This window comes from Schistocerca serialis, chromosome 3, assembly GCF_023864345.2.
Source record: "Schistocerca serialis cubense isolate TAMUIC-IGC-003099 chromosome 3, iqSchSeri2.2, whole genome shotgun sequence".
NCBI lineage: Eukaryota > Metazoa > Arthropoda > Insecta > Orthoptera > Acrididae > Schistocerca > Schistocerca serialis.
In genome coordinates this window covers 172,539,112-172,566,685 of record NC_064640.1, presented here as the reverse complement: position 1 = coordinate 172,566,685, position 27,574 = coordinate 172,539,112, and the positions used below count along the sequence as shown (strand labels likewise).

Below are 27,574 nucleotides of genomic sequence, written 5' to 3'. Positions count from 1 at the left end.
ACGTTTGTACTGGGTTGCTTTTACAAGAAACTGTGAACATATTGGTGCTCTTCTTTAGGTATCTTGGTTGACTATGGGGTGAGGAGCACTGAATGTTAATGAAATATCTTGCGATTGTACACGTTGGGGGAGGGGATGGGGGACAGAAGAAGAAGCAAAAGAGAGATACTTGTTTTATCAAATAAAAATTTTTTATCTTATAAAGTTTCTCCTTTCAGTTGCAAGAGGGGAATATTTATCTTTTCTAATGTGCATGTTTAAATGGTTCAAATGGCTCTGAGCACTACGGGACTTAACATCTATGGTCATCAGTCCCCTAGAACTTAGAACTACTTAAACCTAAATAACCTAAGGACATCACACAACACCCAGTCATCACGAGGCAGAGAAAATCCCCGACCCCGCCGGGAATCGAACGCGGGAACGTGCATGTTTAAAAAAGTTTCGGCTCAGCAGTATTTTCGATGTATGAAACTATTTTGTTTCCTGTTTAGAATTCCTTTCGTTGAAAACGACTGTAATCTAATGACTAGCAACAGTTGAACATTTACACATGTAAATTAGTTCACATTTCCAGTGCCGATGTCAAACGAAAATAAATAAATACATAAATAAAAGAAACGAGTTAATTGCAAGGGTGTTGGGGTAAGTTTCGATAACTAAATGGATCAAGTAAATACAGTTACTTGAATGTAAAATTTCCGAAGCTTGCAATGGGGCAAAGCATCTTCTCATATTGATCTACGTTTGTTTCGACAGGATTCAGTGATACAGAACTATGATGTTCATTTGTAGCTTTACGATAGTAAGAAAATCTTTCATCTAAATTAAACTGCAGAATCCAGAACAACACCAAACATTTTGTCCACAAATAAGAGTTTTATAGTGATAAGCACTCCCAGGCGTTTCTGCCTGCAGCAGACCTGGCGTTCGCCGTGCCTAGCTGACGTGACGTCACCAACAAGCGCCGAGGCCTTCCTTTGAGTCGGTGTTGACTGGAGCCTGTCCGGGGCGGTTGCCGATCGAGGACTGAAGTGTTGGTGTGCAGCGCAGCGATACGGCTCAGTAGAAGCTTCTCTCTGATGGGCTCGTTCTGTGTGACAGCTGCCGTGGGTGTGAGTGAGGATCGTTGCCCTAGTTGGCCCCTGATGCAGCAGTAGAGCGTCGGCGGGGGAGCACAACGACATGGCTTATACTCGTACTTCTACAGGTTCCCAATGACAGCGTCCTCACCGCTCCTGCCCAGCTGTGAGCTTTCTGTGCAGCAGCTGCAGCAATATTTGTGTCTGCAGATGTGGGTCACCTGCGGCTAAATCGGCAGCCTCCGACGGCGCTATAGGATGTCGATGCTGAACCTCAGTGATATGGCTCATTAATTACTTCTGCTGCCCTGGCTTGCCAGTCCCCAGTAAATGCTATCGTGTCTGTCTCTCGCAGCTGTAGTGATTTGTGTGTGTTTGCAGGTCTGGGTCACGTGTGTGGCTTCCCCGGGAGACCAGTGGATGGCGGCTTCTACTTAGACTTGAAGGTTGCGCGGCCGGGCGACACTGTGGAATACTTCTGCTGGCCCGGATTCTCGCTGTTCGGAAAGAAGGAGCGCGTCTGCCTGACCGAGGGGTTTTGGTCCGACCACATGCCAGTCTGCAGTAAGTACCATCATCCATTCTACAGAGTTTTCCTTGTCTGTACTTCCCGACACCGTATCCATCAGGAAGGCCAGGGTGAGCAGGGAGGATAACTACATCTACATCTACATCTACATTTATACTCCGCAAGCCACCCAACGGTGTGTGGCGGAGGGCACTTTACGTGCCACTGTCATTACCTCCCTTTCCTGTTCCAGTCGCGTATGGTTCGCGGGAAGAACGACTGTCTGAAAGTCTCCGTGCGCGCTCTAATCTCTCTAATTTTACATTCGTGATCTCCTCGGGAGGTATAAGTAGGGGGAAGCAATATATTCGATACCTCATCCAGAAACGCACCCTCTCGAAACCTGGCGAGCAAGCTACACCGCGATGCAGAGCGCCTCTCTTGCAGAGTCTGCCACTTGAGTTTGTTAAACATCTCCGTAACGCTATCACGGTTACCAAATAACCCTGTGACGAAACGCGCCGCTCTTCTTTGGATCTTCTCTATCTCCTCCGTCAACCCGATCTGGTACGGATCCCACACTGATGAGCAATACTCAATTATAGGTCGAACGAGTGTTTTGTAAGCCTCCTCCTTTGTTGATGGACTACATTTTCTAAGGACTCTCCCAATGAATCTCAACCTGGTACCCGCCTTACCAACAATTAATTTTATATGATCATTCCACTTCAAATCGTTCCGCACGCATACTCCCAGATATTTTACAGAAGTAACCGCTACCAGTGTTTGTTCCGCTATCATATAATCATACAATAAAGGATCCTTCTTTCTATGTATTCGCAATACATTACATTTGTCTATGTTAAGGGTCAGTTGCCCTTATGTCAGTTCTTTGTGACTGAGAGGGCACCCATAGAGTAAATATCTCTGGAGTGAGCAATGCGTTCTGCGCATGTTGTCAACATTAAACCAGGATTGTCACGTGTTTTCGGGACTTCGCTGTGCGTGTGTGCTTTCTGCAGCGTTTGAAGTTTATAGTATCGAGAGTTTTTGTTGTGTTTCACCGTTTGGTGATAGTGTAATACCGATGGTGAATTACTGTTGTTGCTACGGATACAAAGAAAAATATGTGAAAGGAGGGATATGTTATCACTGGGTGTTGTGTGATGTCCTTAGGTTAGTTAGGTTTAAGTAGTTCTAAGTTATAGGGGACTGATGACCATAGATGTTAAGTCCCATAGTGCTCAGAGCCATTTGAACCATTTGAAAGGAGGGATAGTAACTTTTCATGAGTACATACCACGTAGCTCTAATAATAGTTATCATATTATTAAGAGACACTGCATATGTTTAAAAATTTCGAGACGCATTATAATTAAGGCTTGATTCTGTAGACCTATTTATCTACGATTTTATGACTATATAATAGATATTACGGCTCGTACAAAAGCTTACAAACAATCACTTCCTCTCGTAAATTAGTTAGTGGAACAGGAAAGGGAATGGTTAGTTGTTTCAGCAAATACTATCCTCCATGCATTTATCAGTGACTTGTCGATTATGTATATAGATTACGCAGTCTACTATTTATTTAATAAACTGGGAGCAAGTACGTAAAATGCGTTAAATAATTACTTCAGAGTGTCACCAGTAAGAAAAATTGTGCTTTAGGTCGCAAAAACGATAAAATAAATACACAGAAATAGCAGAAAAAAGAACGAATTAGCAGGGATATAATCGCTAATGTGTGACAAATTCGGTGTTCTTCGGACTCTTGCAAAAGTACTAGCGTACTGTCAAGTCGTTTTTCAAGACTATCACTGCAAAAATGTACGTCAGGCTCTATAATACTATAAAGTACCGCATTGTTGTCTACATAGTTCCGCGTAATCAGCGCGTACAAAACTTTCCCACTAGAGCGCGCCCCGCTAAGCACAACAGCGCAGGCGCAGCGCTCGTCCGTTTTCGCTCTACGAGATGGCGCTGCCATAGAGATGCATCAAATTCTGCTTCCGCCGATCCGCGTATTAATATGTAACACAGCCAATGAGATTGCTGCTAACGTAGAACCTTTCCTCCTCGCGGATCACACTCGCGCAGTGATATATGAACGCGCGAGGTATTATAACGAGTGTACAGACCTCCGATTAGGCAGTCTGCATTTGTCTTCACCAGTCTGTACTAGTCTATAGTCAAGTTTCAGTCTGGGACTAATGAGATTACCATATTCCTGTACATAGCCCTGAAGATAAATGTATAGACACTTTTGTCAAGTATCAGAGATATATGTGAGAATAAGATTAACGTACCAATACCAAAGGAATTTCAGATTGTCAATTGTAAATAGCATCGAGAACCAACTTAAGTAATTTTTATGCTTGTTATTATTTTAATAAATGTGTGTGAAAATTAATCAAGTTCTGTTTTAAGTTGGTCACCGTCAATCTGCTACTCTAAGCGTGCAAGTGGCATTTCCATCGTCTGATCTAACGGCAGAAGATAAACACGCCACGATAAGACCACGAGACATATTGCTGACACTCGCCTACTTCGTTAGAGCAAAAAATGGCTCTAATGGCTCTGAGCACTATGGGACTCAACTGCTGAGGTCATTAGTCCCCTAGAACTTAGAACTAGTTAAACCTAACTAACCTAAGGACATCACAAACATCCATGCCCGAGGCAGGATTCGAACCTGCGGCCGTAGCGGTCTTGCGGTTCCAGACTGCAGCACCTTTAACCGCACGGCCACTTCGGCCGGCTCGTTAGAGCGACAAGACAAATAATCTGCTGGTGTGTGTACTGAAGCTCTTACAGTACGCACACCACACGTATCATACCGAAAACTACCAAAAATCGAGTGCATCTGAACTGTGACACCTATCGCAAAGAAGCAGGATGTAATATCACTTGCCCTTAAAAGTTACGTAGCTGGCTTATTCCCAGTATCAAATGTCTGCGCAACATATATAAATAATCCACGACACGTTCGAGAAGAATCCGTCTGTACTAGGGATGTAGTGACATTGTAAATATGCAGGGCGCTATACGGACAAACACACGACGTCCCGAGAACACGTGACCAGGCCGGCAATGTATGTTGACAACACAAAATCTGTTCTGCGCATGTGAATGCTCACTCCAGAGATATTTACTCTATGAGGGCACCATGAGATATGACACAATGTCTTACAAAATTGGACTCAGTACTGTTGAAAACTGTCAGCATCAGTCACCAAATAGCCTATTCTTACCCTCCTATAACAGGCACCTGCTACCTACAACGCACTTAATTGAGAGTATTCCTTGTGAGACTTGGGCCGATTGTTTGTCTGTCAGACAGTTACCGTTCTGATAACTTCACCAGATAAACTATTACTCACGCCATTAAAACAAAATACTGATAGTTTTCGAGCGCCGGAGATTCGGTAGAACTGGCATTAGGCGATCATGTCACCATACATCGCTGACGTAATTAACGGAAATGAAGTTATGTGACTCTGACAGGTCGTGGTACGGAATCAACACTGTAACACAGATCGTCGTGGAGACGTGACAGAATGTCAGAGCCGAAGTATAGTGTTTGAATGTGCCTCTGGCCCACTGTGAATTAAGTTGCCCGATTTGTTGGTACACTGAGGTAATACACTACTGGTCAATAAAATTGCTACACCACGAAGATGACGCGCTACAGACGCGAAATTTAACCGACAGGAAGACGATTCTGTGATATGCAAATGATTAGCTTTTCAGAGCATTCACACAAGGTTGGCACGGGTGGCGACACTTACAACGTGCTGACATGAGGAAAGGTTCCAACCGATTTCTCATACACAAACAGCAGTGGACCGGCGTAGCCTGGTGAAACGTTGTTGTGATGCCTCGTGTAAGGAGGAGAAATGCGTACCATCACGTTTCCGACTTTGATAAAGGTCGGATTGTAGCCTATCGTGATTGTGGTTTATCGTATCGCGACATTGCTGCTCGCGTTGTTCGAGACCCAATGACTGTTAGCAGAATATGGAATCGGTGGGTTGAGGAGGGCAATACGGAACGCTGTGCTGGATCCCAACGGCCTCGTATCACTAGCAGTCGAGATGACAGGCATCTTATCCGCATGGCTGTAACGGATCGTGCAGCCACGTCTCGATCCCTGAGTCAACAGATGGGGACGTTTGCAAGACAACAACATCTGCTCGAACAGTTCGACGACGTTTGCAGCAGCATGGACTATCAGCTCGGAGACCGTGGCTGCGGTTACCCTTGACGCTGCATCACAGACAAGAGCGCCTGCGATGGTGTACTCAACGACGAACCTAGGTGCACGAATGGCAAAACGTCATTTTTTCGGATGAATCCAGGTTCTGTTGACAGCATGATGATGGTCGCATCCGTATTTGGTGACATCGCGGTGAACGCACATTGGAAGCGTGTATTAGTCATACTGGCGTATCACCCGGCGTGATGGTATGGGTGCCATTGGTTATACGTCTCGGTCACCTCTTGTTCGCATTGACGGCAATTTGAACAGTGGACGTTACATTTCAGATGTGTAACGACCCGTGGCTCTACCCTTCATTCGATCCCTGCGAAACTTCATTTCAGCAGGATAATGCACGACCGCATGTTGCTGGTCCTGTACGGGCCTTTCTGGACACAGAAAATGTTCGACTGCTGCCCTAGCCAGCACATTCTCCAGATCTCCCACCAACTGAAAACGTCTGGTCAATGGTGGCCGAGCAGCTGGCTCGTCGCCATACGCCAGTCACTACTCTTTGTGAACTGTGGTATCGTGTTGAAGCTGCATGGGCAGCTGTTCCTGTACACGCCATCCAAGCTCTGTTTGACTCAATGCCCAGGCATATGAAGGCCGTTATTATGGCCAGAGGTGGTCGCTCTGGCTATTGATTTCTCAGGATCTATGCACCCAAATTGCGTGAAAATGTAATCACATGTCAGTTCTAGTATAATATACTTGTCCAACAAATACCCGTTTATCATCTGCATTTCTTCTTGGTGTAGCAATTTTAGTGACCAGTACTGTAAAAATAATGGGATAGCGATATAGACACATACAGGTGCCGACAGTATGGCGTGCATAGGACACAGAAAAAGGCAGTGCATTGGTGGAGCTGCTGTTTGTACTCAGGTAATACGTGTGAAATGGTGTCCGATGTGATTATGGCTCCACGACAGAAATTAACAGACTCTGAACGCGGAGTGGTAGTTGGAGCTAGACGCATGGGACATTCCATTTCGGAAATCGTTAGGGAATTCTATATCCCGAAATCCAGACAACCAAGATTGTGCGAGAATACCACATTTCCGGCCACGGACAATGCAGTGCCAGACGGATTTCACTTAACGACCGAGAGCAGCTGCGTTTGCGTAGAGTTGTCATTGCTAACAGACAAACGTAAAATAACACCAGAAATGAATGTGGGACGTACGACGAACGTATCCGTAAGGACAGTGTTGCGAAATTTGGTGTTAATGTGCTACTTCAGCAGATAATCGGCGCGAGTTCCTTTGCAAACAGCACGACGTCGATTGCAGCGCTTCTCCTGGGCTCGTGACCATATCGGTTGGACCCAAGACCGTGACATGGTTCCTGATTTCTACATCTGCATAATATACACTCCGATATCCACCAAGTGGCGTGTGGTGGAAGGTAGTACTCGCGCCAAATTCTCATTCCCCCCTCCCCCCCCCCCCCCCCCCCCCTGTTCCACTCGCGAATCACGCGAGGGAAAAACGATTGTCTGAACGCCTCAGTACGAGCTCTAGTTTCCCTTATCTTTGAATGGTGATCATTGCGCGATTTGAAAGTTGGTGGTAATAATATGTGATCTACAGCCTCGGCGAAGATCGGATTTTGAAATTTGGTGAGCAGCCCCTTCTGTTTAGCGCGTCGTCTAGCTGCAAGTGTGTCCAACTTCAAACTTTCTATAAGATTTGTAACGCTCTCGCGATGGTTCAAAGTACCAGTCACGAATCTTGCCACTCTTCTTTGGACCTTCTCAATATCTTGAATCAGACCCAACTGGTAAGGGTCCCATACAGACGGACAATACTCTAAGACTGGACGAACTAAAGTATTGTAAGCAATTTCCTTTGTTGAAGGACTGCATGGCTTCAGCATTCTGCCAATAAACCGCAGTCTAGAGTTCACCTTACACGTTAATTGTGTAATCTGGTTGTTCCATTTGAGATCATTTCGAAGAGTCACACCCAGATACTTGACGGATGTTACAGCTTCCAAAGACTGGCAATTTATTTTGTACTCGTACATTAGTGGGATTTTCGCTTTGTTATACGCAATACCTTACACTTACTATTATTGAGAGATAACTGCCAGTCATTACAGCACGTATTTATTTTTTGCAAATTCTCATTGATTTGTTCACAACTTTCGTGTGATACTACTTTCCTGTAGACTACAGGAATATCGGCACACAATCTAATTCCGCTGTCAATGCCATCAGCCAGATCGTTTATGTAAATCGAAAAATACAGCGAACCTATTACACTGCCCTGTGGCACACCTGCATTTGCGCTTGTTTCTGTTGAAGTCAGCCCATTCAGGCCGACATACTGCTCCCTGTCTGTTACAAAACATTCTATCCATTCGCATGTGTCATCGGATAGACCGCAAGCGCGCACTTTTTGGAGCAAGCGACAATGCGGAACCAACTCGAACGCCTTTCGAAAGTCGAGGAATATGGCATCAACCTGGGAGCCGGTAATTATGCGCATCCGATTTTCTACCCTTTCTATAGATTGCTATGACCTGGGCCTTCTTCCAGTCCCGTGGAACTTTCAGCACTTACAATCACCCCTGATAGATGATAGATAAGAATGGTGCAATATTTGTAGCACATCTCAGACAATTCCCCCCTGGCAAGCACACCGAGTGAACATTGAACTTCTTCCCCGTCCTAGCCGCTATGTTCCTGAGGGCCTCCATGACCTGCCTAATGTTGGAGCTCCCAATAGCTAACAAACCCCAATCCCTACGTGCTTGTCCGGACCTTGCTGAAGGAGTGACCACTATCTTGGCAGAAGGTGCATTCTGATCCGGCTCAGCCTCCCCCCCCCCCCACCCCCACCCCACCCCACAGCATCAGATATCACACTGAATCTATTAGCAAAGTGCGTGGGATTTGGCAGGAGCCTGGATACCCCTTGCAGCACAAATTCGAACTCTGCTTTATAGGAACCGATGGGCTTACAGTACACGATCACAAAATCCCACAACAAGATAAGGAATTTAAGCAGACGGCGAGCTGAGTCTTAGCTTTCTGCTACCTAAACCGTTTGTAAGAAGGCCTGAGATGTTGTATTATAACACTGATTTACTCAGATATTGAAGTGTACCACTAATTTACCACGTATTTTACGTTTGTTTAACTGCTAAGGCTCGCAGGTTGCGCTAGTCAAACGTATACAAGTGAGGTTATAATTCACTGTCAGTATCACGTTTCCTAATAAAACGTATAAAAACTGGTACCTTCAATGTATCGAGTCTAAATGACACTAATGAACGTGAATACTGAGTATTGTACACTAACTTAAAATGATTAACCCTGGTATTTATAATGTAAACATACGTTTACGTACACGCGATAAATGACACAATAAAACGTATAGAAAGTGCTACCTTCAAAGTATCGAGTCTAAATGACACTAATAACTGTAAATACTGAGTATTGTACACTGACGTTATTGATAATCACGCTTATTTAACGTCAGTTAAGAATGTAAACAAAGGTTTGCGTACACGCGAAACTGTCCTAAACAGAAACTTCGCTTTTCCTATTTAGATACAAATAAAAACTGAAACCTTTAATTCATCAAGTCTATCTGACTCTAATGCACGTAAATACTATAGAATATACAGCAAAATCAATTAATTACTAGCTAAATTACTTATCTCGTAACACAGCAAGCGAAAACCGCTAGCAGCCGGTGTCGGGGCTCTGTCTGTTGGTGAGAGCTGATGGTGGGGTTCGAGTGTGGTGCAGAACTCATGAAGCCATGGACCCAGATTGTCAACAAAGCACTGTGAAAGCTGTTGGTTCCTCCATAATGGTGTGGGGTGTGTTTACATGGAATCGACTGGGTCATTTTGTTCTAAACAACCGATCATTGACTAAAAAGGTTTATGTTCCACTTCTTGGTGACCATCTGCAGCCATTCATTGACTTTATGTTACCGAAAAACGTAAAAATTTTTATACTTGACAACCTGCCATGTCACACGACCGCACTTGTTCGCGAATTGTTTGAAGAGCATTCTGGACAATTTGAGCGAATGATTTGGCGACACATATCACCCGGCATGAATCCCATCGAACATTTATGGAACATAATAGAGAATACAGTTCATGCACAGAATACGGCACCGGCAAGGCTTTCAATACTATGTACGGTCATACAGGCAGCGTTGTTCAGTATTTTTGCAGGGGACTTTCAACGACTTATTGAGTCCATGCCACCTCAAGCTGTTGCACTACGACGCGTAAATGAAGGTCCGACACGATATCAGGAGGTATCCCATGATTTTTGTCATCTCAGTGACTATCAAAGAAGACTGTCTAAAGTGTCGCATCCACTTAAGCTGGCGTAAGAATAGTTATCATAAGAAGATTGTAAACGGTGGGAACCGAACCCCAGAAACACGAAACTGCTATTGCCAATTTAATGCTGGTAGATCTCAGAGCAAAAATTACGAAAAGAACTGAACGGAATGGCCATTTGGAGTCGCGTACCTTTCAAAATCCATTTCTCACAAAGGCACATAAAGTTGCTCGTATTCACTGTGTCAAACAACATAGAATCTAGGCAGTAGCTCACCATACACTTCCCGTGTGGCTCGACGAGTTTCAGTTTCGCGTCCTTTCGAATCCTGCAAAGCATCAGACCAATGAGGCGTTTAACCAGAAGTGCATGGAGGGTGCAGTTCAGGCCGTAAGCGGTCCTGTGATTTTTGAGTGATTATGACTTGGACCTACTCATTTAGGTTACTGTGAGCATGAACCAGGACTTTATTGCAACATTCTCGGTATCCTTGACTTTCCCTTTATGCTAAGTCTTCATGATGAGTATGTTGTGGACACTCCCATCTTCTAAAGTGACAGTATCCGAGTTCACAGGGCTGCAGCGTATTCATATGTATCTTGTTTGAGATATACTCACCTTAACTGGGTGGCTAAATCACCCGATCATAATAACTGTAGAAAATGTCTCGGACTATTTGTAACAGAGGGTGCAACATACACTATGTGATCAAAAGTATCAGGACACCCTCAAAAACATACGTTTTTCGAATTAGGCAAATTGTGCTGCCACCTACAGCCAGGTACTCCCTATCAACGACCTCAGTAGTCATTAGACATCGTGAGAGAGAGGAATGGGATGCTCCGTGGAACTCACGGACTTCGAACGTGGTCAGGTGATTGGGAGTCATTTGTGTCCTACGTCTGTACGCGAGATTTACACACTCCTAAACATTCCTAGGTCCACTGTTTCCGATGTGATATTGAAATGGAAAGATGAAGGGAGATGTACCGCACAAAAGCGTGCAGGCCGACCTCGTCTGTTGACTGACAGAGACCGCCAACAGTGGAAGAGGGTCGTAATGTGTAATAGGCAGACATCTATCCAGACCACCACACAGGAATTCCAAACTGTATCAGGATTCACTGCAAGTACTATGAAAGTTAGGCGGGAGATGAGATAACTTGGATTCCATGGTCAAACGGCTGCCAAACATCACGCCGGTAAACGCCAAACGACGCCTCGCTTAGTGTAAGCAGCGTAAACATTGAACGATTGAACAGTGGAGAAACGTTGTGTGGAGTAACGAATCACGGTACACAATGTGGCGATCCGATGGCAGGGTGTGGGTATGGCGAATGCCCGGTGAACATCATCTGCCAGCGTGTGTAGTGCCAACAGCAAAATTCGGAGGCGCTAGTGTTATTGCGTGGTCGTGTTTTTCATGGAGGGAGCTTCTACCCCTTGTTGCTTTGCGTGGCACTATTCGCAGCACAGGCCAACATTGATGTTTTAAGCATATTCTTGCTTCCCACTGTTGAAGAGCTATTCGGGCATGCCGAATGCATCTTGCAACGCGATCGAGCATCTGTTCATATTGCACGGTCTGTGGCGGAGTGGTTACAGGGAAATAACGTCCCTGTAATGGACTGGCCTGGAAGTGGAGTGAAAGCTGTCATCAAGGCTAAGGGTGGGCCAACACCATATTGAATTCCAGCATTACCGACGGAGGGCGCCACGAACTAGTAAGTCATTTTCGACCAGGTGTCAGGATACTTTTGTTCCAGTCGACAACCCTGATGTTTGGTAAATATGTGTGATCTGATCATTGATCAGCAATGTTACCTGGATACGGTACACTTGAAAAAACTTGTAGTCTCTGTATCCCACAAAACTGAGGTTATTGTCAAGGCTAGAGGTTGTGCTACACGTGATGTCTTTTGGAGCTACAAATATTTTGTTCGGTGTTCTAATATGCGAATGTTTTGCATTATTACATTTTAGTAGTTGTTGACATTATCTAAGGAGAACTGTATTGAACATACTGCGCTACTGGAAGCCTGTAGAACCGACAGCATCTGGTCTTGTAACAGGAATCCGACATGACCGAGGGACGCAAGCCGACCGACCGAGGGCGTCGACTGTGACTTGCCAAAACCACAGAAAGACAATAGCTATGGCGAACAATGAAGTCGATGACAACAACGGCAAGTCCGAACAGTGAACCAAATCGACAACCTAGATGTAGTAAGATCCGAAACCAAACAACAATGGTTACGAAGTATGATTCGAGAGTACAGTCAGAACACGACTGACCACTGAGCCTTTCCTTTTTATTTATTGTGACTGCATTTCCCACATGGGCAGGGGAGGGCTGGCAGCAGCACAATCTGCCACTCTTCAACTGGGTAACATTACAGTTAAAAAAAGAGGAAACTATACAAAAATGGAGGACATAAAAACATAATAAGTGGAGACAATGGGGATTAAAATATACACTGACATGGAGACGTTCATTGTGGGACAGTTAAAAAGTCAACATCAAGTTAAAAAAAACAGTTGGCGATACTTTGACCACATAAAATACACTTAAGTCACACACACAAGTTAAAAGCTGACCCCAATATATAAACACTGCAGAATTAAGACACAAAAAACTACTGTAAGAGACAGAACACACACGATGAAGAATAAAAACTGCATGGAGGGAGCTGCCGTGGGAGAGGAGGCCCCGTGCGGTTAAAGGCGCTGCAATCTGGAACCACACGACCGCTACGGTAGCAGGTTCGAATCCTGCCTCGGGCATGGATGTTTGTGATGTCCTTAGGTTAGTTAGGTTTAACTAGTTCTAAGTTCTAGGGGACTAATGACCTCAGCAGTTGAGTCCCATAGTGCTCAGAGCCATTTGAGAGGAGGCCTGAGAGTGGGGGAAAAAAGCGGAGAGGAAGTTCAGCAGCGGAGGTTGGCTGGAGAGGGTGGGATGAAAAGGGAAAAGGGGTTGGGGGCGCACCATGGGACAGGAGATGGGCGGGTGGGAGATGGAGAGAGAAGGCAAGTCAGGAGGGAGCGCAGAGACACAGAAAGAATGCACAGGAAAGGGAGTGGGGTGGAAGAGGGAGGAAAACCACTGAGGGGAAGGGAAAGGTGAGAAGAGGGAACCCTGAGGAGTAGGAGGGGGAAGGTATGGTTGGAGCTGGTAAGAGTGGTAGAGATCAGGGCGAAGCTCATCATCTGGGTGTTGTGTTGGGAAATGAGGTGGAGGGTGTGGAGATGGAGAGAGGATGGGACACAACGGTAAAATGGCAGCAACGGGAAGGGGTACAGAAGATAGAAGACACCAAGGGGTGGTGGAGATCGAGTGTGGGAGCGATGTACAGAGTGCGTATGTGTTCCAGAAAAAGAAGAAGATATGGGAAGGTGATGAGGTCGTAGAGGATTCGCGTGAGGGACGGAATATGGATATGGAGGGCGAGGCGAAGTACATGGTGTTCAAAGATTTGGATGGCTTTATAGAATGTGGTAGAGGTGGAAATCCAGGCGACGCTCGCATAAAAAAGGATGGGGCTTATCAAGGATTGGTAGGTGTGAAGGTTGGCGTCCCCCTGTCCGGCCGGACAGGAGTTTCAGGAGGCGGAATCTATTGTGGGCTTCCTGTTGGATCAAGAGAGATGGGGAGTCAAGGTGAGGAAACGGTCGAGGGTGAGGCTAAGGTATTTCAGGGTAAGTGTGACGTGGTGGGGACGACCATAAATTGTAAGGTAAAAATCGTGGAGCCGGAAGGGGTGGGTGGTACGACCTGTGATGATTGCTTGACTGCTGATGACCTGTGCTGCTTGCTTTATAAGGCCATCACGAGCACGAATAGGCTGGCGCAGTGGGCGTGGCCCACGAATAGGTCTGTGGCGGCGAACGCAGCGCTCACAGATTATAGGAGCGCCACCTAGTGGCTGTCGTCGACGTCCATGCGTTCTGACGGACTGTCCAAAATGTCGGACTGGAATACCACATCTGGCATCTTCAGTTGCAAGGAGAACAGCGGCGAATGGCGAGATTTTACGACACATGGATCTGGATGCACTTCCTACTCGTTAATATTCGTTATACATTGTGGCTTTCTTCAGACATACATATGTCTGCATGGCAAACAAGGACTGGACCTCGGTTTTGGAACACATCAGGCCAAATTAATTAAAATATGATGAGTAAATGGTGACGAGTTCTTCTTGTTAATTATGGCGGATAAATAATTGTCTGATGGTGAAGTTAAACACTATTGTTTCCACCAGACAACGACTCGCGATGACCCATGTGCATCAGAACGAATAAAGGGTTTAAAAGCAAGAACACTATTGTTTGCAGGACTCTCATGATACGTGGTTGTATTTCAGAATGTTGGCTACATTTCTAGCCGGGGAACAAGCAAAGCATCTGTCACATTAACCCTAAATAATATCAATCAAAAGTTAATACGTGCAGGTAGGCAGTTGCGGTGGAATAATGTTCACTTCTCGCTGAGTTTTAATTTTCAACAATTCACAATCGTTTATTATGAAAGTAATATCTGTCTCTGCGAGAGATTAAGCAGCCTCACCAGCACAAGCACTCCTTGGCCATTGTCAAGTGTTATGACTGCCAGTGGGCTATTGGTGCGCCCTTATATACGCTAGCTGCCGGCTGTGAAGTCACCGTGACATTGCCATATATGGGCATGTTTTGAGTCGGCGTTCGATGTGCCCTCTTCAACCGCGCGATTGCTGGATCCCACGCAGCTCTGAGCTGCAAGCCACCGTCTCTATTCAGGATGTTTGTGGTAATTTTTATTTCAATAGCTTCCTTTATTAAACTGTCCCAGAAGCCGTTAGTGTGAGCCACGACAGAGGTATCGCCAAATTTTATGTGGTGACCGTTTTCTAACGCATGCTCAGCTAACACAGATTTCTCTGGATAGCGTAGGCGATAATACCTCTCATGTTCTTTCCTGCGTTGTTCCACAGTGCGCACTGTTTGTCCGATGTACTTCTGGCCACACTCGCAAGGTTATCGCCGCGAGACTGCATTCATACATCACGTAGTTATTGATTTTAGGTTGAACTGAAGCAACATATAAATTTTTACGTTTCTAAGTCTAATATTTAGCGCCTTCAATTTTTCTTAAAAATGTGGATTCTGAACACAATTTTTATTTAATCAAGTTTAGACTCACACCAAATAATTTTGACATACATTGGCACGTTATGGCGAATTTATGGTTTCTAGCTTTATTATTTAGCGCCACTTATTTTTTTCTTAAAATTATGTATTTATGAAAACCACTGATTTAATCATTCAAAGACTTGATATTTAAAACATTATTACATTAACGTATATGCTGACAAAGTTTAAAAAAGCAATTTTTATCTTTTAATTTTATTCTTAATTATGGTGCAATACTTGTACGTCATGCGCAGACGCGTTGTCGTGACGTGGCGCTATTAGTAGTGAACTGGGATAAGTCCCGGCTCACTCACTCGCCTCTGTATCTCGCAAAGTATCTAGTTCGTCCGACACAGATTTTTCCGCGTCCACACAAGTTAAAATCTTTCAGAGCCTCGTGTTCGACACAAGTGCATTACCAAATAGTTGGAAATATTTCTGATGCACACACGACACGACTTATAGCCGCACATATATCCTGTTTGTTCCTGACCTCCACTCAGACAGCAGGACGAATGTTTAGTGTCCCGCGCGAAAATAGCTGCCTATACTTACAGCCTCGCACTTACGTGAGTCAAAAACTGCACGCTTCCAACTTCCGGGAGATCGTGTAAAATATAAATTTAATGTTGCACATATACAGGGTGTCCCAGCTATCTTGTCCACCCAAAATATCTCTGGAACAATAACAGCTATTGGAAAACGACTTTCACCGGTATCAATGTAGGGATGGGGCCCATGAATGTACATATTTGGAAACATTCTAAAACGAAAGCATATGTGTTTTTTAACACAAACTTATGTTTTTTAAATGGACCTCCTATATTTTTTCTTCAGCAATCCATAGCATGACAAAGCACATACACAATGGCGTTGATTGCATCGCAATATTCCCATTACATCCCGAGATACTGAGAAGCGAAGTTGACGCTTGAAACACCCGACATGCGCTGCTAGCGCACGTGCTGAGGCTCAGGCGTGAACCCCATGCTGCCCGTAATCGCGATGTGATTGACATGTGTAATCACACCTCCATATTTATCAAGAGGTCCGAAACGAATAATACGGTCTGCTGCGATTACGGGCAGCATGGGGTTCACGCCTGAGCCTCAGGACGTGCGCTAGCAGCGCATGTCGGGTGTTTAAAGCGTCAACTTCGCGTCTCAATATCTCGGGATGTAATGGGAATATTGCGATGCAATCAACGCCATTGTGTATGTGATTTGTCATGCTATGGATTGCTGAAGAAAAAATATAGGAGGTCCATTTAAAAAAACATAAGTTTGTGTTAAAAAACACATATGCTTTCGTTTTAGAATGTTTCCAAATATGGACATTCACGGGCCCCAGCCCTTTTTTTGATACCGGTGACAGTCGTTTTCCAATAGCTGTTATTGTTCCAGAGATAATTTGGGTGGACAAGATAGCTGGGACACCCTGTATATTAAACATGAATTTGGTCGCAAATTTTATCAGCTTTCCAAGGCTGTTAGTGTATTTCACGTTATGCACAGAGATAGTATGTTTGTCCATATGGACGCTATTTTGCATCGGTATGTCGTCAACAAATATAAAACTGTTATAACTTCCTTGCCCGCTGTGTGGTTCTTTAGCGGAGCTCTTTTACAGAGCGAGGAACAGATGCCGCTCATGAACAGAGAATTCGGATATTAATTTATTCTACCTCTGACGTCAAATAATACAAATAATATTTAACTTTGTTGCTTTAGTTGCAGCGTCAGTTGTTAACAGCAAAAAAAAGAAAAAAAGGCGCTGAGCACTATGGGACTTAACTTCTGAGGTCATCAGTCCCCTAGAACTTAGAACTACTTACCCCTAACTAACCTAAGGACATCACACACATCCATGCCCGAGGCAGGATTCGAACCTGCGACCGTAGCGGTCGCGCGGTTCCAGACTGTAGCGCTCGGCCACTTCGGCCGGCTGTTAACAGCAGATTTGAATGTTGAAACATATACAGCTACATCAGATTTACAAATCAGTCACGGTTTGTAACTTGTAGTACATTCAGTATACTTTTTGGTGTAAGTTGTACGATCCAATGACCCATTCTTGACAACGAACCGCTAGAAACTATGGCAAAATTAACGGAAAAGGTAAAAGAGGATCTATCCTGAGGCAAGCTTTAAATGCAAAAATTGTAATATGCCTATGTTGAGGACATGTGACAACTTTCCAACAGACTCTTCATCACATAAGTAAAAAATGGTTCAAATGGCTCTTAACTTCCGAGGTCATCAGTCGCTTAGAACTTAGAACTAATTAAACCTAACTAACCTAAGGACATCACACACATCCATGCCCGAAGCAGGAGTCGAACCTGCGACCGTAGCGGTCGCTCGGTTCCAGACTGTAACGCCTAGAACCGCACGGCGACACCGGCCGGCCTCACATAACTCGATGGATGGGTAGGTGTCAGACTATAACAAAATGTTTCTGAGTTCAAGTCTCAACAGGTCCTAGGATCTGTTATTGCTTGTTTCTCTCTGGCAATGAGTAACGTATGTTAGATATTCCAAGTTGCACCGTTGTTCAGTTAAAAGCCGCCAATGTTTATCGACTTTCCAGAACTACTACTTGTTGATAATCGATTCTTCGATGGAACGCGCTTTTGCCGTACAACATGAACTTCCCGTAGCCGTGAGCTGCCTATTCAACAAATCGTGCTTTACATTCTCTATCTTTCACTGAATGTTAAGTCGTCGGAACTCTCAGAAATAACTGCATTTAGACCTAGCACAAAGTAAAGGCGCAATAAATTTCTAACTACCAGACTTCAGAACGACCGGTCAATGACTGAACTTTACTAAATGCTTGCTAGTATGTTAAATGAGCTTAGTGATCACAGGAGGAGGGAAGCTGTGCTGCTATGCACATTGGGGACAGGTTTAACGAATTAAACTGATGCGAAAAGGGTATTTATTCACAAAATGGAACGTACTCCCGAACTTCATTAAACATGCGACACGTATAAAATCCCTAACACTATGGTTCTGTAAGAATAATTGTATTAATTATCATTATTCTGGGAGGATTAAGTTGACTCAGGCAACAAAATTGACGCTCATGTGCACACACACAAAGAGTCAAAAGCGCACGAAACTGTAAAGGTAATGTTTATAATTTTCTAGCTAAAACTGAATCGTCAAAATTGGCAACAGCTAATCTAAATCACGATACATAAAACAAATTATGACCGGATAAAGTGCGCTTTCGGCCCGAACCGAATCTAGTTAAATGATAGAAAAATTATAACTCGTGAGAAACACATAATTTTTCTGACGCAAGACAGAAATTTTCTAACTTGAAAAATATGATGTTAATCCTAACCAAAACCACGGTGTAAGTGCAGACAGGAGCAGCACATCTTATTCACTGCATACCAACACGGCGACTCTTCTGCGACTGACTAAACTCTGTACAAAAATCCAGTCTACCTCTTCTCCGTGCATATAAACCAAAATACTCGAAGGAGCGAACTGCCTAGTCAGCAAGACGAATTTGGCAGAGGTAACAGGGGCCTCTTCCTGTCAGAAGACAAGAGAGACAACATCGGTTTTCTCTTGTCCAAAATTTTCTGTGAGTTCACCGAATAAAATCTTAATAAACGAGCCGATTGCACGGAGGTCTGAAGAAAGCAATCGCGGAGCCGCGTTTCAAGAAAGCCCCCGCAGTTAAGGTCCCGCAAGAATAGCGCCCAAAGCCAGCTTCGAAAATTAAACTCAATTGGCGTTCTTTGGCCTCCGATACGAATTTGAACCAATAACATCCACCTAAAGTCTCCAAGTTTCATGTTTTTACAGTTACACCTACGTTCATACAATCTGACGGTCACCAGTGTTCAGTAAATGTGGTTAAAGGCACATGACGTACTGAATATCAAACGTGATAAAAAATGAAAATAAAACAAACTCAATTTCGTTTCCCACCGTCATGTTGTTCTCTGATATGCCAGAAATATGAGAAAATACAGGCAGAGACACGACACCCTGCAGTACGAGATAAAGCTACAAAATTATTTGAAAGGTAGGTTGATTGCCACTTTTCACAGTGTTCTAGTCAAACTATGGAGACGCTGTAATGGCTCAGGTAAGTCAGATCAAAGGTCTGAGGAAAGTAAGGGTACACCACCTCAAATACAATCAGTTCCATCAAGAAAGTGTACGCCTTTATCTGTATGAAATAAGAGTCACTATTATAAATGTATACTTACATAAAAATACATGTTATTACTAATTGCTCACTTACCTAATAGTTAATCGAATCGCCGCCATTATCGATTACAGCTTGGCATCTTAGCACTCTCTTCGGTAAATCATCCATGTTTACAACCTCTAAATATCGTTTGATCCACTTCGGAGCGAATGTCTTTGACTTTCTGAGAATTTTAGCAGCAGCTCCATATGAAAGCTTTAGTCCCTTTGGATGTTTCACAAGGAACGTTTCCTTCTGAAGCTTCACAAACTTTGCACTCATTTTGAACTGCAACAGACAAAACAAAACATTCAGCTCTCACACTGTTTATCTACACACTGTGCAAAAGCGCATTGATTACAGATTGGAGACCTCTACCAGAGATGTCGCTCCAGACGTTACACTTAAAATTATGGCGTACACTTTCTTGTATTGTGGAACTGACTGTACATTCACGTCTAGTAAAGCACAGCGTTGTTCTAACCAGTCTTTTGCATAGGGAAACTTAACATACTTAAAAAATGGTTCAAATGGCTCTGAGCACTATGGGACTTAACTGCTGTGGTCATCAGTCCCCTAGGACGTAGAACTACTTAAAACTAAGGACATCACACACATCCATGCCCGAGGCAGGATTCGAACCTGCGACCGTAGCGATCGCGCGGTTCACGACTGTAGCGTCTAGAACCGCTCGGCCACTCCAGCCGGCTTACACACTTAGGCTTTTAAGCAAGCCTACAAAAAACAGAAAGTGCATCATTCGAATCTACATCTATATCTACATGGCTACTCAGCAAATCACATTGTAGTGCCTGGCAGAAGGTTCATCGAACCACTTTCACAATTCTCTATCATCCCAATCTCGTATAGCGTGCGGAAAGAATGAACACCTATATCTTTCCGTACGAGATCTCATTTCCCTTATTTTACCGTTATGATCGTTCTTCCCTATGTAGGTCGGTGTCAACAAAATATTTTCGCATTCGGAGGAGAAAGTTGGTGATCGGAATTTCGTGAGAAGATTCCGTCGCAACGAAAAACGACTTTCTTTTAATGATGTCCAGCCCAAATCCTGTATCATTTCTGTGACACTCTCTCCCATATTTCGCGATAATACAAAACGTGCTGCCTTTCTTTGAAGTTTTTCGATGTACTCCGTCAGTCCTTTCTGTTAAGGACCCCACACCGTGCAGCAGTATTCTAAAAGAGGACGGACAAGCGTAGTGTAGACTGTTGTGACTTGGCAAGACAGGCAAGCCACTAGGAGCTGAAGCCGAAAGGCACGCGTTTAAGCTCACGCAGGATGGCGTGAGGTCTGGAACAGTTAAAGGATTTGAGTCTAGCAAATAAAGTACGTAGCTGTTGGAATACTTAACTTTAATCCATAATTGGTGAACATCGGTCTGACGGTACATGCATCACAAGATAAATAGCAATAGATAATGGCGCCTTGCTAGGTCGTAGCAAATGACGTAGCTGAAGGCTATGCTAACTATCGTCTCGGCAAATGAAAGCGTAATTTGTCAGTGAACCATCGCTAGCAAAGTCGGCTGTACAACTGGGCGAGTGCTAGGAAGTCTCTCTAGACCTGCCGTGTGGCGGCGCTCGGTCTGCAATCACTGACAGTGGTTACACGCGGGTCCGACGTATACAACCGGACCGCGGCCGATTTAAAGGCTACCACCTAGCAAGTGTGGTGTCTGGCGGTGACACCACATAGACAGTCTCCTTAGTAGGTCTGTTACATTTTGTAAGTGTCCTGCCAATAAAACGCAGTCTTTGGTTAGCCTTCCCCGCAACATTTTCTGTATGTTCCTTCCAATTTAAGTTGTTCGTAATTGCAATACCTAGGTATTTAGTTGAATTTACGGCTTTTAGATAATACTGATTTATCGTGTAACCGAAGTTTAACGAGTTTCTTTTAGCACTCATGTGGATGATCTCACACTATTCGTTGTTTAGGGTCAACTGGCACTTTTCGCACCATTCTGATATCTTTTATAAATTGTTTTGCTGTTTATTTTGATCTTCTGATGACTGTATTAGTCGATAAACGACAGCGTCATCTGCAAACAACCGAAGACGGCTGCTCAGATTGTTTCCCAAATAGTTTATATAGAAAAGGAACAGCAAAAGGTCTATACCACTACCTTGGGGAACGCCAGAAATCACTTCTTACTCGATGACTTTCCGTCAATTACTACGAACTGTGACCTCTCTGACAGGAAATTACAAATCCATTTACATAACTGAGACGATATTCCATAAGCACGCAATTTCACTACAAACCGCTTGTGTGGGACAGTGTCAAAAGCCTTCCGGAAATCCAGAAATACGGAATCGATCTGAAATCCCTTGTCAATAACACTCAAAACTTCATGTGAATAAAGAGCTAGTTGTGTTTCGCAGGAACGATGTTTTTTAAACCCACGTTGACTTTGTGTCAATATACCGTTTTCTTCGAGGTAATTTATAATGTTCGAACACAATATTTGTTCCAAAATCCTGCTGCATATCGACGTTAACGATATGTGCCTGTATTTTCGTGGATTACTCCTACCGCCTTTCTTGAATATTGGTGTGACCTGTGCAACTTTCCAGTCTTTGGGTACGGATCTTTCGTCGAGCGAACTGTTGTATATGATTTTTAAGTTTGGAGCTAATGCATCGGCTTACTCGGAAAGTAACCTAATTGGTATACAGTCTGGACCAGAAGACTTGCTTTTATTAAGTGATTTAAGTTGCTTCACTACTCCGAGGACATTTACTTTTACGTTACTCATGTTGGCAGCTGCTCTCGATTCGAATTCTGGAACATTTACTTCGTCTTCTTTTGTGAAGCCGTTTCGGGAGGCTGTGTTTAATAATTCTGCTTTGGCGGCACTGTTTTCGATAGTATCTCCATTGGTATCGCGCAGAGAATGTTTGTGAATTTCTAAGAGACCATAGTGCTGAGGCCATCGGTCCCTAGACTTACACACTACTTAAACTAACATTAACTAACTTATGCTAACAACAACACACACACACCCATGCCCGAGGTAGGACTCGAACCTCCGGCGGGAGGGGCCGCGCAGTTCGTGACATGGTGCCTAGACCGCTCGCCTCGCCCACTCCGCGCCGCCCAGCATTCGACTACGGGTGTAATTTGGTACTGAGAGCATTCTGCATCCCAACCAACATATACATGACTAGTCTGCAATTTCCATTTACCAAATTGACGGAAGTTTCACAGAATCACTTTCAGGCTACTCCATGGACGTTGCCCTCTCGAATAGCACGTAGGAAAAATGAACACTCATACCTTTCCGTGCGAGATGTTATTTCTCTTTCTTTATTAAGATTGTCATTTTATCTCATATAGTTGGGAGAGAACAAAATATTTTCTCATTCGGAGGAGAAAGTCGGTGATTGAAACTCCTCGAAAATATCTCATCGCAACAAGAAACGCCTGTGTTTTACTGCCGGACACTCCAAATAAGTGTCACACTCTTCCCTGCTTTGCAACAGCAAATAACGAGTGTGCCCTTTTCTGAAATAGCACTGTCATTAAACTTATCTTAGATTTATGCACCTATGCATTTAAAATATTGAAACTGAGAAACACAACAGATACAGTTTTAATAAAAGCCCAATCTCTCTGTCCACTTCTACTCATATTGAATCGTCCAAGCCCGCATCTCGTGGTCGTGCGGTAGCGTTCTCGCTTCCCACGCCCGGGTTCCCGGGTTCGATTCCCGGCGGGGTCAGGGATTTTCTCTGCCTCGTGATGGCTGGGTGTTGTGTGACGTCCTTAGGTTAGTTAGGTTTAAGTAGTTCTAAGTTCTAGGGGACTGATGACCATAGATGTTAAGTCCCATAGTGCTCAGAGCCATTTGACCCATTTTTTTGAATCGTCCAATTAGGCTTGTGCCTGCGTATTCTTCCGTGACCATTATTATCTTAAATGTAAGTTTCCCGGTTATATGATCGCTACGCCATACTGTTGTATAGAACAACATTGGAACCATTGTTGCAAATGGCCGAAGTGTTGCCTGCACAACAACATGACGGCTCGATTAAATTTTATTTAAAGTGACACCCAGTAAAACGTTATAGTACAATGAAAGACACTATGTCGTAGATACATCAATAGATTAAAGGTTAAAATAACAGGCCATACAAAAAAATGTGAATTCAGTAAACGTGATAGGTTCTAAATAATGATGACGATGTTTGGTTTGCAGGGCGTTCAACTGCGCGGTTATCAGCGCCCGTACAAAGTCCCAATTTTTGCACAGTCCAATTTTTTACGCAGTCCAATCGAGCCACTGTCACGAATAAGGATGAGGACGATGAACAGATGAGGACACCACAAACACCCAGTCCCCGGGCAGAGAAAATCCCCAACCCGGCCAGAAATCGAACCCGGGACCCCGTGATCCAGAGGCAGCAAAACTAGCCCATATACCACGAGCTGCGGACGACAGCGTATAGAGGCCTCCTCCGTAATACAATACTGGAATAAGAGGGAAAAGAAACGAACACGTGTAATCAAATCTCACTGAAACGCCGTACTGAGAGAGAGTAATGCAGATATAATTCGATCCATCGTTTTGTGCACAGTGAACGAATTTCGTCCTGAACATGAAAATCATTGAATTGTATTTGCTAGTCTAACATTCTTCCGCTTGGAGCATCGTTCTGTGATAGAAAACCCTTTAGAAGTGTGCAGTGACAAAGTATCTAGATAAAAATAAACGATTTGTACGTTACTGCTGGGAACCGCGTAACGTGTGTGAAGCCAAGGTCGGTGCTCAGCCAATGGCGTAAACACAATAGAAAACAGATGTTACCACTACAAGCAACGTGAGCTTACGTCAGTGAGGATGAAAGAAACCAGGAACAGCGTAAAGGCAGACACATACAATCAAAATTCCAAAATCAGAGTTGATGTCTTAAAAGCGATGTAAATCGTTATACTTGAAGATCAGTGTGTGGAGGCTTCAACGACCAGGCTCGAAATCACGATCCAGCTGCATGGCCACGTATTAATATCGCTACGAAGACCAGCGGTCATCCCCATGTGACTTTTTTTGCCGCGATCGCTGAAGTGGCGACAAGCTCATGTGGAACTGCAATGACGGAAAGAAAACGCAACACCAAAAAATGAATGAAATTTTGAGACTAAATTTTTCTAGGTAACATATTTAAGTGATTAACATTTTAACATCACAGACTAATGAAAGTGCGAGATAAGCCATTGAAAATGTGAAAGGCTGGTAAATTAATAACTGGCGTAACCACCAGACGGTTGAATGCAACCACGCATTGTGTTATACAGGTGCCGGGTGTCAGTTTGTGGGATGGAGTTTCATGCCTGTTGCATTTTCTCGGTCAATACAGGGAAAGTTAGTGCTGCTTCTGGATGACGCTGGAGTTTTCGTTCGATGATGTCCCCTATATGCTCGATTGAGGAAACATATCGACAATCTGTAGAGCATATGGGGTTACAACAGTGGTATGTGGGTGAGCGTTATCCTGTTAGAAAACGCCTCCTGGTTCAAAAAATGGTTCAAATGGCTCTGAGCACTATGGAACTTAACTTCTAAGGTCATCAGTCCCCTAGAACTTAGAACTACTGAAACCTAACTGACCTAAGGACATCACACACATCCATTCCCGAGGAAGGACCCGAATCTGCGACCATAGCGGTCGCGCGGTTCCAGACTGTAGCGCCTAGAACCGCTCGGCCACACAGGCCGGCACGCCTCCTGGAATGCAGTTCATGAACGGAAGCGCAACGGGTCGAATCACCAGTTTCACGCACAGTTTTGTAGTGCACCCCACACCATAACTCCAGTGCAGGTCCAGTGTGCCTAGCAATCAGACAGGTTGGTTGCAGGTCCTCAGCTGGGCTCTTACTAACCAACACACGCTCGTCACTTGCACGGAGCCAGAACCAGCTTTCATAAGAAAACACAACAGAACTCCACCCTGCCCTCCAATGAGATCTCGCTTGACACTACTGAAGTCGCAAATGGCGGTGGTTTATGGTCACTGGAATGCAGGCGTGTCACTGTTCTGCCAACTGCTGCTCAAATTGCTGCTACAGATGCCGTGCGATGGGCCAGAGCCATACACTGATCACGATGACCTTATCTCTCGGTAGTGCCACGTGGCCGTCCAGAGTCTGGTCTTCTTGCCACCGTGCATTTTTGTGAAGACTGTTGCCACCAATCACATACAGGGGCTAGATTCCTGCCAAGGCTTTCTGTATTCGCACAGAAGGAAAATCCAACTCCTCGTACCCCTATTTCACGACCTCGTTCAAACTCAGTGAGGTGCTGATAATGGCGTCTTTGTCGCCTTAAAGGCATTTCTGACTAACATCAGCTCACAACGTCCAATCTCAAACGCAACTAGCGCTGACGACATTTACAGCGTGTATTTAAGGCAAACCTGATTTGTATTCTCATAGTGGAGCTACTAACTCTACTCTGATGCGAATGATGCAAAATTTGAGTAGACATCATCTTTCATATGTAGAAACACGCCTGCCAGCTTTCGTTTATGTCGCACAATTCCTTATTGGTGCTGCGATATTTTTTCCCTCGGTGTATTTACGTGTACCAACATTCTGAGTTGGCCTCCATATCATTAAAGAGTGGAAGGTTACTGGAATTTTTGTATTAAAAGTCAATTGCTCACAGTCTTCAGTCACCATGAGAATAAGGCTGCAGGTTTTTTACCAACTGATCAGCTATCTGTTTCAGATTATGTGATTCTTCAATTTCCTACGGCTTAACCGATCATGGCAACGTTATCCCTCACCGAAATATTGTGTCCGATGGACATGGACATACGGCCATTTCACCCGTGCACTATTAAGTCATTTTTCAGATGACGTTGAGATGTATATGGTAAATAGTTAAAAATTCTCGGTTTGCATTTACTTTCACCTTAAAGCAAAAGGTAGATGATTGTAGTGTGTACATAAGGAACTAGCTGATCCACTTATTATGAAAGAGATCATTCAGCCACTATTTCCTGACTTGTTTTAGTAATCTGTTCGATTTTTTAAATTTATATTTAATTATATATAGAGTATAATGTGTTGTAGACACTGTAGCTGTACGAACGGAACAACTCGAAAATCAAGGAAATGGGGAATTAAATTGGTCGTGTCCTCCTCTAAGGATTCATCGCTGCGATAAGTACGATGTTCTGTATCTTCGCTTAAGTTTATTCTTTCCAAGGAGACTAGTGTGCTGCTACGTTAGCTTTTCTTGAGTCGACCTTGAACATTCAATTAGACGTGATATATAACTAGCTTCCACGGAAAACAATAATTTTTTCTTGCTGTGTGGGACAATAAACAATAGAAATCATCAAAAATGTAAAAAAAGAGACTGATAGGTGAATAAATAATCTTATGTTCATCGCGTGCTTTAGGATCATTCCTTCATTACACGTTATTTCTGTAAAGGAGTGAAACTTCACTCTCAGGTTGCACTATTCGGTTCGAATAACAGCCTTACTCCTGGGTTTACTGCCCGTGTGGGCAGCTTCCTAGTGCATTATGATGACTCAAGGCCAACATATCAATGTATCTACCGTAATTATATTGAACTGTTTCAACAATTTGAGCCTCGGTGATGATATTAAGAGATAATATGTTGTTGTGATACCTTACTTCGTGATTTTACCACAATGAACTTGTGTGAATGACTTCTCATTCTCGTGGAAAATATGCACGATCAGTTATCCAACAAATTGTGCCACCATGTTTCATTTACAACACATTATTGCCAAATGACTTCTGTAACTACCAAGAAAAAATTTGTGTTCTGATGAAAAATTGCCGGCCGGGTGGCCGAGCGGTTCTAAGGGCTTCAGTCTGGAATCGCGCAACCTCTACGGTCGCAGGTTCGAATCCTGCCACGGGCATGGATGTGTGTGATGTCCTTAGGTTAGTTCGGTTTAAGCAGTTCCAAGTTCTAGGGGACTGATGACCTCAGATGTTAAGTCCCATAGTG

At 44.0% G+C, this 27,574-nt stretch overlaps 1 protein-coding gene across 1 annotated transcript in view; it reads left to right on the top strand.

Moving 5' to 3' along the window:
• The first annotated feature begins 1,185 nt into the window (after positions 1-1,185).
• The window catches only part of LOC126470735 (uncharacterized), an 803,331-nt gene continuing 776,942 nt past the window's right edge, over positions 1,186-27,574 (top strand). The window contains exons 1-2 of the mRNA XM_050098738.1: positions 1,186-1,198; positions 1,464-1,646. Of these exons, the coding sequence (XP_049954695.1) occupies positions 1,186-1,198; positions 1,464-1,646 (196 nt within the window). The remainder of the gene's footprint in view (positions 1,199-1,463; positions 1,647-27,574) is intronic.